This window comes from Monopterus albus, unplaced genomic scaffold (genome assembly GCF_001952655.1).
Source record: "Monopterus albus unplaced genomic scaffold, M_albus_1.0 scaffold385.1, whole genome shotgun sequence".
Classification (NCBI taxonomy): domain Eukaryota; kingdom Metazoa; phylum Chordata; class Actinopteri; order Synbranchiformes; family Synbranchidae; genus Monopterus; species Monopterus albus.
The window spans coordinates 276,458-288,256 of record NW_018128265.1 but is presented as its reverse complement, the minus strand read 5'-3'; the positions used below and the strand labels follow the sequence as shown (position 1 = coordinate 288,256).

The 11,799-nt window shown below is 40.6% G+C and overlaps 1 protein-coding gene across 1 annotated transcript in view; it reads right to left on the bottom strand.

Moving 5' to 3' along the window:
- Window positions 1-3,057: 3,057 nt before the first annotated feature.
- The window catches only part of smarca2 (SWI/SNF related BAF chromatin remodeling complex subunit ATPase 2), a 49,492-nt gene continuing 40,750 nt past the window's right edge, over window positions 3,058-11,799 (bottom strand). Inside the window, exons 30-34 of the mRNA XM_020585915.1 lie at window positions 11,548-11,653; window positions 10,345-10,446; window positions 9,316-9,442; window positions 8,067-8,200; window positions 3,058-5,573 (exon numbers count right to left, since the gene is read on the bottom strand). Coding sequence (XP_020441571.1) covers window positions 5,538-5,573; window positions 8,067-8,200; window positions 9,316-9,442; window positions 10,345-10,446; window positions 11,548-11,653 — 505 coding nt within the window. The 3' untranslated portion in view covers window positions 3,058-5,537. The remainder of the gene's footprint in view (window positions 5,574-8,066; window positions 8,201-9,315; window positions 9,443-10,344; window positions 10,447-11,547; window positions 11,654-11,799) is intronic.

Genomic DNA, 11,799 nt, shown 5'->3' with positions numbered 1-11,799 from the left:
CAGGAGATGTCCTCTTCCCATGGGAGAGTTTTGCTGAGGATGGATCTAAAAGTCGTTTTAGTTCAGAGGTTGTGCATTAATTGAATGGGTTTAATTTGCTCTGTGAAATATAGCCCTTGTGAAAACCATACAGGAATGCTGGAAGTCATTTTAGCCCATACTGAATGTGCTCCAGTTTACCAGCATACAACACCTTTAAATTAAGACTAAAACAGTACAGAATCTTTTGGCCATAGCAACATACAGTACTTTATTGATCTTGAGGGAAATTCAGGTAAGTAGTTTGGGTGTATCATTTTCACACATGGGCAAAATGTGTGGGAATGTTAAAAGTTTTGCAACTTCTTTACTATGGAACATTCATCACAGTTATATGTGGCAGGAAGTCTTTGCTGCTGAATAATAAAAGCCGAGCCACTTCAGAGCTGGCTGCCAGTGTAGAGAAGCAGCAGCTTGACACTGAACCCATGAATACCTGAGTAAATCATGAGTGACAGAATTAGGTCTGTCCCCTTGCACAGGAAGCTCATCTTGACCTCTTGTAGGCCTTTCGCATGCTTTCAATCACCACAGAACTGTGGCAAAAGACAAAGGTCAGGTCAAACACCGAGATAATTAAAGAGTGGAGTTTAGCCTGCAATTGCGTCAGACCTCAGTCAGTAACTTGTCTATCAAGCTGTCAGTTTGGGCATAATTTTTATTTATACAGACCAAAACCAAAATTGCAAGTTTGCCTTAAAGGGTTTACTGTCTGTACAACACAGGACACACTCTGTTCTTAAACCTGAAAAAGAGGAGGGATCCCTACTCCAGAACATACAAACAAGCAATAGAATTTATAAGTACAAACACAAATATGAAGATACAGAATCAAAGCAAAACTATAAAAAAAAATCCATGCTGCCACGTGCTGTAGCGCTTGTGCTCCAAAAATCTGTTTGGGTGACAACATTTAAATTCAAGGTTGTGGCCGACCAACAGGTTTGGAGTTTAGAGTTATGCTATCTTCGTGGCAGAGCAGAAATTGCTGAAACAAATAGTTCGTTAATTAATAAGTTGATTGACAAATGTTCAACAATCAGTTTTTCCTTTGTAAACTAAACCAAATAAAATTTGTGTATGTAAGTAGAAGCTAAACTGGAATGGGACCTGTCTCTCTATGGTGAAGAATCCTTTCAAATCATTCCTGGATCTGGATGATGATCTGGATCAGCACCAAAATCTAAGATTGTTTCGTGGGCCACAAAGATGTCATCGAAATCCATTCATAACTTTTTGAATTAAGCTGTGAACAAACTGACTAACCCTGCTAAAAACATAGCCTTCTTGTCAGAGGTAAAAATAATGGATAGCTTAATCAATGTTTGTTGTATTCCTGATGTAAACTTTGTTACACCAGGCACACATGACTGTGGTGCGTATGTGCTTTACATGAAATCCACATTGAGCTTGTGTCTCTGATGTAACCTTCAAGTTTACCTTGACAAAGCCTAGTCCTCAATCATGTGTTAAACTGATAGTGAACACCAGAATCCAAATGGAAACAAAGCCTTTTCCAGCTCTTCCTTTTAGGTTGTGCAAGTGTTAGCACTGATGGGGTCTGTTTTCCCGCCTTGAACGTGGATGAGTTATATAAACTGGACTCTCGCAATAATAGAGAGCCACCTGGCCCTTTCAGGTCACCATTCACGAGACATTAGGAAGAAAAATTCCCTGGGGTTTGGGGTTGGAGGGACTTGCATCTGCTGCTTGGAGAATGTGATGATGGCAGAGCCCTGGACAAAAGCTACAGAGCAATAGCAGAATTCACTCAATAGCACCAGCACCTGACTTTTTCCAGCTGACATCTCGGGCACGCACACAAGGATTAACTCCCATTTTCCCCCGCTCTTCTTGGGCTCAGTCCTATCCCACCTCTTCAAAGAGGCAGATGAAAAGGGCAATGGATGGTCATTCTTCAGGGGGAATTAGTGAAGCTCTGTTTACAATGGCATGGGCACAAAAAGGAAAGCAGTTTTGATGTGCTCTGTGTTTGGTGCGTAAGGGTCCAGTCAGCTGTACAGTACAATGGTCCTCCTTCTGCCCTCCAGTGTCTGAGCTGCACTATACACAGTACGAAACCAACAGTACACAGACGACTGCAGTAGTTCAGACAGGAGGAGTACAGCAAATGTTGTACAGGGCAACACTCCTGGGGCCATACTGGAGAACCTGGCAGAGTTCTTCTGTGGATTTCAGGTCTTCTTTAATCCCACACTGTACTCCATGATACTGATTTCAGGGCTGTGTGGGGGCCAGAGCTCCGGATTCTACTTGTCTGTACAACTGACTTAGGGCTGGATGACATAGCAACTTATTTATTTTGGATCTTTTTGTTTTTGAATGAGGTTAAAAATGCCTAAATTGCAAAACCAAGACCGGTGCTTCCTCTGCTGTCACACAAACATCAGCACCAGCAGTACTCTGGAGGTATGACAGCATGACAGACCTCTTCCAGATCAGAATCAGAGGTTTCTCTAGTTACTACCCACCAGTGGCTTTATTTTACTGCATAGTGACAGCCTTGCCAGTGCTGCTTTTTGTACCCCAGCATTATTCTTTACAATAACTGTGTCCCAATTTAGGGGATGCACCCTTCGAAGGCTGCGTTTGAAGACATATTGCATCACAGCATGACGACAAGGCCGTCCCATTTCGAAGGCTCCTTCAAATGCAGATGACAAATGCTTCTTTCTTTCACCAGGCAACAAAGGCTCCGACTGGCGCCTCCTCCGCGGCCCACCCTATCTCAAGATCCTTTGCGTATCAGCAGAACAGCTGTCAAGGTTTCTCAGTGACAGGAGCAGCACTTCGTAATGCAACAGTAAGGGCAGGAACAGTAGGACCTCACATGTGTACTCGAATTATAGTACTTGGTTACATCCCACCACTGAAGTTTTGTAACGAAACCTAACCTTGTAACTGAAAAAAAGAACTTCAGGGTTTATACACATGCACAAACACTAACAGGTGGCAGAAACAGCTCCCAGCAAAATAAACTGAAGAATACATTTGTGCTGATGATCGGTGAGATTTTATTTGCCCTGGGCTATGAGATACAACCACAAAGACACTGTGCAAAGAAAGCGGGGATTAAGTCACACTTAGGGAAGAGTCAGCAAGCACGTGTTACACAAACAAAAAAAGATATATCTGCATGTAAACAGTATATTGCCAAAAGAGTTCATGCTACAAACAACAGAAACCAATAAAATGAGGGTTCAAAAGTAACACACAAGGAACACAAAAGCCTCAAACTGTAAAAATCAGTATGTCATTTTAAAATATATGGTGATAGTTCATGTCATTTAAATCTGATTTTAAACCCATAACAGTTTTCATTGTAATATTAAATCTACTGTCTTAGTCTGCAGAGATCCAGCTAACACGTGGTTCTTTACAGTCCTGGATGCAACATGTAGTCACGCTTTGAAAAGCTACATTTACTGCTGTGATAGATGCTGGTTTAACTCAACCAGACGCTTTCCCATAGATCTGCTGCCTAAAACAACATATTGCTCTGAAGGCCAGAATAAGTGAGAAAATGACTGCAACAAAGTTCATCGCTTCTGCTCTGGTTCACAACAACATGCAAGCTTTAGAAGAATAGATACAAGGACTTGACTAAATCATGTGCTGCCTCGGTTTACATGTTACTCAATAAAAGTAGGTGAAAAAGCATCCAGCATTTATGGCCATCTCAAACAATGTGTAAGTCAGTGAGTAACTGTGTTGTGCTGGCTCTAAGATAAACAGTATACACTCATAATCGTCTCGTGCTAAACCTCTCCCTTCATCATCTGTCAAGCTTTCAGTTCTCACTGTTTTCAGTGACAACGGCAGCAGATTTACTCTTGAAAGTCTTAGCTGGTTTTGAAACACCGGGTCCATTTATTCAGGCAGAAAGACCTCTGCAGGTTTCAGGTTGCTTGGTTGAAATGACTGCTGGCAGATTTTATCAGCAGTAGTTACCTACGCATACATAAGCTTCTTTTTACTGTTTCCAGCTAGAGTTGCAACAATTAATGAACGACAAATGAACGAACTACTGCTTTGTTAACTTTGACAAATATTGGCTTGTCCCAGTTTGTTGCACATGTGGATTTAATGCTTCTCTTTGTTGTATGACGGTATTTGAAGACACTGCCTTGGGCTGTTGTAAAATCAGACTTTTAATTGCGACTGCTTCTGACTATATTTGTCAGACATATGCGTTTACTTTTGTTGTGACAACACAAAAAGGTGGTGACACTGAGTAATCAGTGAGTTTCTCGGGCAACACAGGCTGGGGCGTGCACTTCCCCACATCCAATAAAGAGCAGGACAGAACTGCTAACATTAGTGTCAACACTCCCACACAGACACCGGCAGCCTGCTACCCCACAAGTTAATGGTATGCTCCTTGACTTTGGAAGTAATGTTGGCCTACTGCTAGGGCAGCAGCTAACCATTATTTTCTTCATTTATTTGCTTAGTCTCTGTCTATGAAAATGCCCATCACAGCATTGCTGAAGTGAATCTGATGTCTCCAGATGTGTCAAGTCCAAATACCCCAAATATTTTGTATACATTGATATAAGACAAAGGGAAGCAGGAAACCCTCCAATGTGAGAGGCTGGGAACAGTATTTAGCACAGCTTTGTTAAGTCTACTTCCTACAGAAAAAAATGAAACAATTAACTGATTATCAGAACAGTTGCTGATTATTTTTTCTGTTGATCAATTAATTCTTTCACCTTCAGTTACTAACGTTGATTAGTACAAACAGTAGTAATGTAACGCTGGTAGTAACATTCCTGTTTCAGCTCCACATTCTTCAAAATGTTGTTTGTCTCACTGACACCTCCTCACGTTCTCAACGTGTGGAGAAATCCAAAACTCGATAGACTTCAGTACCTAGTTACGGTTGCTAAGAAATGATTGGACAGTCGCTGGTTGGGGGCGGGATTTGCAAGCAATCAATTTGTCTACGTTTCAACATTTGGCACCGCACCAGGTGAAACAATAAATCAAAAAATTAAAAACATGACTAATTGTCATTTTATATCACTGATGGCTCTCAAAGTTAACCTGATGTCCTTGGATTTTTATATTTGTACTTTTATTACACATTTATAAAATTTGGATATTAATATTTCATTTTCCAAAAGTGCAAGCAAGTTCAAATAAAGTGAAATTGCATATAGGGTGACCAAATCTTTTTTTTTCCTTTTCTCCAATGGATTTTAAGTTTTAAAGCACAGAGTTAAAAATACGCTACAGATTTGTCTTAAAAAGAAGAATCTAAGCAGATCAGTATTGCTGCATCTTAGCAATTTTTGGAAATGCATTTCAAAGCTGGCAGGAGAAAGGGCAACAATAGGCACGACAGAAAACATGACAAATGAATTCAAATTTAAAAAACATACAGATTATGGACCTGACCAACAGTACTGGAAGATATTGTCCTTTTCTTTAAGTGCTATAAACAATATTCCCATGTCCTCATATCCCTTTCCTCACTCGTCGTCGCTCTTGCTCTTGTCTGACTGATCCTGCAGAGAAAGAGATGGAGGATTAGAGGTGGGCGCAGAGGCAGAGCAGAGAGGGAGAGTTTATTACAGATCATCAACAACATGAGCATTGATCATCACAGGCTGAATATATTGATACCCTGAAGTAAAAAAGCCTCAAGGGAAAAGAAGGTCTGATGGTGGAGCCCATTTTTGAGCAGTGACAGAGGATAAGGATCTTTTTAGAAATTCAGAAGAAATTCACTTTTCAACCTGAAGGAAGTAGTAAGAGGAGAAAGAGAGAAAGTGACTGCACATCATGGCTGATAGACAGCTGAGGCGAAGATCTTAGTCGGGCTGAGCCGTTTACATTAAGCTCACATACCCATCAGTTCAGTGTCACCGCTGGCATGAATACAAACACTGAAGCACCACGGTGGCTCAGGCTCGGCCTCCTGCTGCCCGTTGCAGCTGGGAATGGGCCAAAACAGCTACTGTCTGTACCTTTAGAGTGGACATAGAGCTCACTGCTGTTTTTAATTATAACATAAACAGAGGATGAAACCCTCCAAAAGTGAAACACTGAATCTGTGTCATGTTTGTGTGTTCACATTTGGCTGAATTCCAACACCAACTGTGACAATCAGGCACTGAGGGGTTTGAAGCAGCCTCCCTTCACTGACTCCACTGTGTTGATTAGCAGCCCGAACTACAAGAACGACTCCCCGTTGTTATTACGACACCTGAATGCATGAATCACATGTGAACCATGTGATCTGTGAAGGGAGATACAGCTTGTGAGTCTGACACTCTGGTGTGTGACTTTGTGAGTCTGTAACGTTTCCCGGCCGGCAATCAGGCGAAGGCGGGGACGGTATAAAGTAAAAATAAAAAATTAACCTGCATTTTACCTTTGAAAAGACTCGTGGCTGGTGTGAGGGGCCATTGTTGCAGTACAGATATTGACTATACAAGTGAAGTGTGAGAACCATCGGCTCAGTTGTGACATGACACTCGGCAGACAAAGTGTACATACTACTCATATTGCGAGACCTCACTCGTATATCGAATCAAAATATTTTTTGCTCGTCTTGCAAAACACTCACAAACCAGGTTCCACAAGGTCCCGCTGTAACTATAAAATACCAACATTTTTCCACCCCTATGAAATGTAAGCAGCCTTTTTAGCATGAAAGTAATCAGAGGACACAATCACAGATTGAAAACTTGTGCCAGTGTCCTTACTGCACTATCACTGCATTAGTGCAGAGCTGGGACGGGGTTCAATAGCATTTTATTAAATCTGAATCCAGCTCCAAATCTACTTTACAAATCCAAATCCCTTTAAGTCGTTTGCTTGCTGGGGAATTAAGAAGGTCTATTATTGTCTTCATTGAACTCAGTGCAACAAATTTGAACTGTTTCTACTAATCATAATCAGCTGATTATAATTTAGGGGCCAATTATCAGACAAGTACAACACTGGCACTCATAGAAACCACAGTAACTACAAAACCTAGGCCACGGCCAATCTGCTGCATTGAAGGGTTGCAGGACTTTCACCAGCACATTTTAGTTCTTACTTTAAAGTGTTGGACAGTTAATATTTAAGCAAAGGTTGTTCCCACTTTGTTGATTTTGGACTTCAGACTGAGGGACTGCCGTTGCATGTCACGCCTCCTCCCTCTCTCCCACATTTCCTGCCTGTATCTCCGCTACTGCTTTGACAGAAAGGCAAAAATGTCCAAAAATAAAAAGCCACTTGGTGCATGGTCACCTCTTTGCTCCTCACACTGACGGACAACTCCTCCTCAGCCTTAATGGCAGCTTTCCACTTTCAGTCAACTCTGAGCAGTGCGTGACACACAGCTGTCCAAAAAACATGTAGTAGCCAAATGTGCAATTACTCTAAATACTTATGGCCAGATCTGCATCAAAGTAAACAGTGTGTGTTTAGGTTTTGGACTGTTGATCGGACACAACAAGCACTATGACAACATTACTTTAGGCTCTCAGAACCAGTGCCACGTTTTGACATTTTATAGACTGAACAGTTATTTTATTTAATGTTAGTTGAAGCCCTTCATTCACTTAACTTGCAAGTTCCATGACTTTTTGTTTCAGTACATAAACTTGTCTTGTGAATATGCCAGAACATGGTTCCTGTTACTGTTCTCTGTGAAAAGAGTTGATTTTGGAAGGAAAAACCTGGATCTCTTTTCACATGCTTCAAACCAAAACTTCCTTTTTTTTACTGTACTTCTGTGTCAGTGACTGTTGTCTTTCTCTTACAAACAATTAATCTGCTATTAGTCACCCCAGCAGTGTTGGTGCCCGGCAAAGGAAAGGTTATGACTGGGAGCTTTCCTAAAACATATAAATTCACTTCTCACATTTGCACATTCACATGAAGAAAGCTTGCTGAGCTTGAAACTATTTTTTCTAACAGTGAAGAATTAGCCTTTTTCTGAGCAAAGTATCACCAAGATATTTTTGCCAAAGTCACAGTAAAGGCAGTGAAGAAGGATGACCTACATTATCGTCCAGATCCTCGTCACTGTCGTCGTCGCTGACCACCGGCTTGGCCTTCCCTCGGCTTTGCCTCTTCTTGCCTTTGTCATGGCTGCGCCCCTCTCTACTCAGCTTGATCTTAACCCGCACTGATTTGGCTGAATGAAGCACACGGGAAAAGCAGGAGAAACTTAACTGCATAACTGTTACCTTAGTCAGACAATAAAATTATTCTAATCTCATACAAGTTTCTACAAACATTTAGGTTCAGGACATGGCTGGTTTACAGGGACAAAACTTTGTTTCTGGGCCCCTTCTGACCTGCACTGTACATGTGGGTGTCATTATTTCCACAAACACCAACCAGTACTCTAAAGCTGACATGATTAGTTGATTATTCAATTAGTCAATTGACCACAATTTTTTTTTTTTTTGCAAAAATTTGGATAATTTCTTAACCCACTAAGTCATTTTTAAAAACAATAGTGGCAAAAATTTACAAGTTCCAGCTTTGGGCTTGAGATTTAACAGTTTTGATAACTGATTGTTTATAGGATTTTCAAGCAAAAGTGTCAAAAATTCTCATGGTGAGCTTCTCAAATGTGAGGATCTGCTGTTATGTAAAACTGTGAAATGAATCAACCGATTTGCCCCACCCATTCATTATCTATTAATATGCCAATTACTTTCTCAATTAACTGTCCCAAGCCAAAGAATTCAGTTTGCAATGATATAAAACCAAGAAAAGGAGATAATCTTCATGTCTGAAAGGATAAAAATAAACATTTCTGCATTTTTGCTTGAAAATGACAATTACAAATAGTTGTTAATTATTTTTAAAATGGTCAATTAGTTGATTAATTATTAGAGATTAGTGTTTACTTACTGGGCCTTTCTAGAACTTTCAGCTGCATTATTTTCTAAATCTCAGTCTTTCTGAGCTTTCATCTGGTTTTACTCTGCATGGGAAGACCAGATGAGCACTCCAATAAAAGCGCTTTGGAGTGAAAGAATACATTTTTAAGTACAATTAAGGTAAACTCCCCAGGTTACAACCCTTATTCTTCATTCCTGTCATTTACATCCTGTTTTTCATCTGTGCTACAGCATGAAGGCAACAGCCAACGCTGCTCCCCGCTGAACGGAGGCAAAGCGAATCTCAAAGCAGAGCAGCATTCACTGGGTTTACAATGTCGACTTTAAATGAGCCAACAAGTGTAGGTTTGTGTATGTGTGTGCTTGTCTATTCGTATTCATGTCCAGCACATCTTACCCTCTGCCTCAGACTCATCCTCATCATCATCATCCTCATCGCTGTCATCTTCACTGTCTTCGTCCTTGGCAATTTTCTGCCTGGCGCTCTTGAACACAGACTGGAGAACAATGGAGTCCTCGTATATCTGCAGAAAATAATTAGAGTGGCTGGTACAAAAAGTTCCTTGAGCAGCATGAACGACGTGTATTGCCAGAAAATTGTTGGACAATAAGTTTATCAAATCAAATCAAATCAAATTTTATTTGTATAGCGCCAAATCACAACAAAAGTCATCTCAGGACACTTTACAAAGTAAGGTCTAGACCTTACTGTTATCAATATTATTACATAGGGAAAACCCAACAAATCCCCCTTGAGCAAGCACTTGGTGACAGTGGGGAGGAAAAACTCCCTTTAACGGAAGAAACCTCCGACAGACCCCCGACTTTATGTGGGTAAAGATTCAAATAAAGGAGAGATTAAGTAGCAATGGACAGAGAATGGACATAGAAATGGGAGAAGAGGAAAACCTGTCAGGTAAAGGGCTACAAATAAAAAACTACTATTATTATGATTACCTACAGGAAGAGGAATGAATTTAATTCCTTTGTGGCAGCAAAATGTTTCACCAGCCTTCAGAAATTCCTGCAAGTTAAACTGGACTAAGAAAACACTTTCCAGGCTGACTGACTGAAAGACTCACTACACACTGACTGAGACACTCATAGACTACAGTCATCAAATATATAAGACAAACTTTACTTTCAGAAAAAAATTACATTCTATATTCAGGCTAATGGGGCTGCATACAAAGAACACACAGGACACAACAAACTCACAACAACAACTACTCAGTAATCAAAACTGGCTGCAGAGAGCTTTCTGTCAAAAGAGATGACTTGTTTCAGCACTAAACTAAAAACTAAGGCGTGACAATGTGCAGACTCTGACTTTCCAGTGCACACAGTTAACCACCACACAAGTAAACACAAAGGAAAATTAAAAAATGAATTTGAGAAAGCAAAGTTCCAGGACAGGGTTGCTGACCTGGGATCCCTCCAGGTTGAAGGTCTGGGCGTTGTGACAGAGCAGCATCACATCCTTTTCCAGGTCTCCCACATTCCTGTATTTATGGTTTCTCACACGCTCCTATTGACAAAAGAACACCAGCTTGGAACAACTCACACATTCATCCCTTTCTGCAAGGTTTCAGCTGAGGTGATACTGTATGTAAGGTGCCAGAGCTACTGTTATTTATGTTAATGAAAACTGTGACAAAATATATTTCTTAGTGACCCTTTCTCCCATGATGAAGACGAGATGAAACTCACGTCATGAAATAACTGTGACTAAACCTCCAAACAATTTTGCTGACAAAAAAGATGACCAAAATCTCTCCATATTTTTACTAAGATAAAAAGATTAAATGAAATTGCAATGAAATCCAGAGGTCCTTTGACTGGATGGCTGCATGAGGCTGGCTAATGCCAGGCCTAGAGTACACGATATTTGTGTCTGATAAGATGGTCACTGTGTCAAATTGCCAGATTACAATCAGAGATTCTTGTCGGGACCTGGACAAGGGATATGACGGGCTACACATCGGTACCTGTATCACTATGATATTGACTGTTGTTGCCATAGCTCAATAAATGTTCCCTCCATTTCATATTTCCACCTTGGAAAAGAAACATCTTCATATCTTTTTTGCTCCACGGTGTTTGTTATGAGTGGAAGAGCAAACTGTGCTCCTGTTGGTCAGTGCCACACCGGCATGCCATGGAAACAGAAAATACTCTGACATGCTCAACTGTGTCGGTTTGTTGTGAGTGTCCCAGTGTCCAAAGTGTAGCATCGATTGTCGTTTACAATGACACACAATACCAGCTAAAACGATTGGTTGTCGCATCTAACACCAATTTTCAGTCCCCATGGCCTGTGGCTGTTAGGTTAGACTATATGTGCACGGAACCCGCCACAAGGCTAGCATGAACAGCTGATCTCAGGAATAAGACTACATCAAAAAATAGCTGACAAAATTAACAATACTGTTACCAGCCACAAAGCTGATACAATGACATTAAATAACAGTTGTGAAGATTCAAAAAATGTTATTTGTACATCAAATATGACTGGTTTTAGATGGTGTTTATCTTAGTGTTTATAACATAGTATTTACAGTATCACTAGATGGTCAGACACATTTTTCTTTCCCTGCTGATAATCAGTGGGTCTTCATATTCATCGTACCTTGATCTTTTTGAAGTCCACAGGTTTCCTGATCAGCTCATAATATTCTGGGAGCTCCTTCCTGGATGGTAGCTGGACAAATACCTCGCTTAGTTGCCTTCCAGACCTGGAAATGAACACAAAGTAATTCCACGTTATTAATAAATGTCTATTCTACTCATTTACTTTACTCATAGATCATAAACTGAAATTCCCTTAAGTTTCCAGCTAGTGTTTTGTGTCCAGTTTTTCCACACCTTTGGGGTCCTAAAA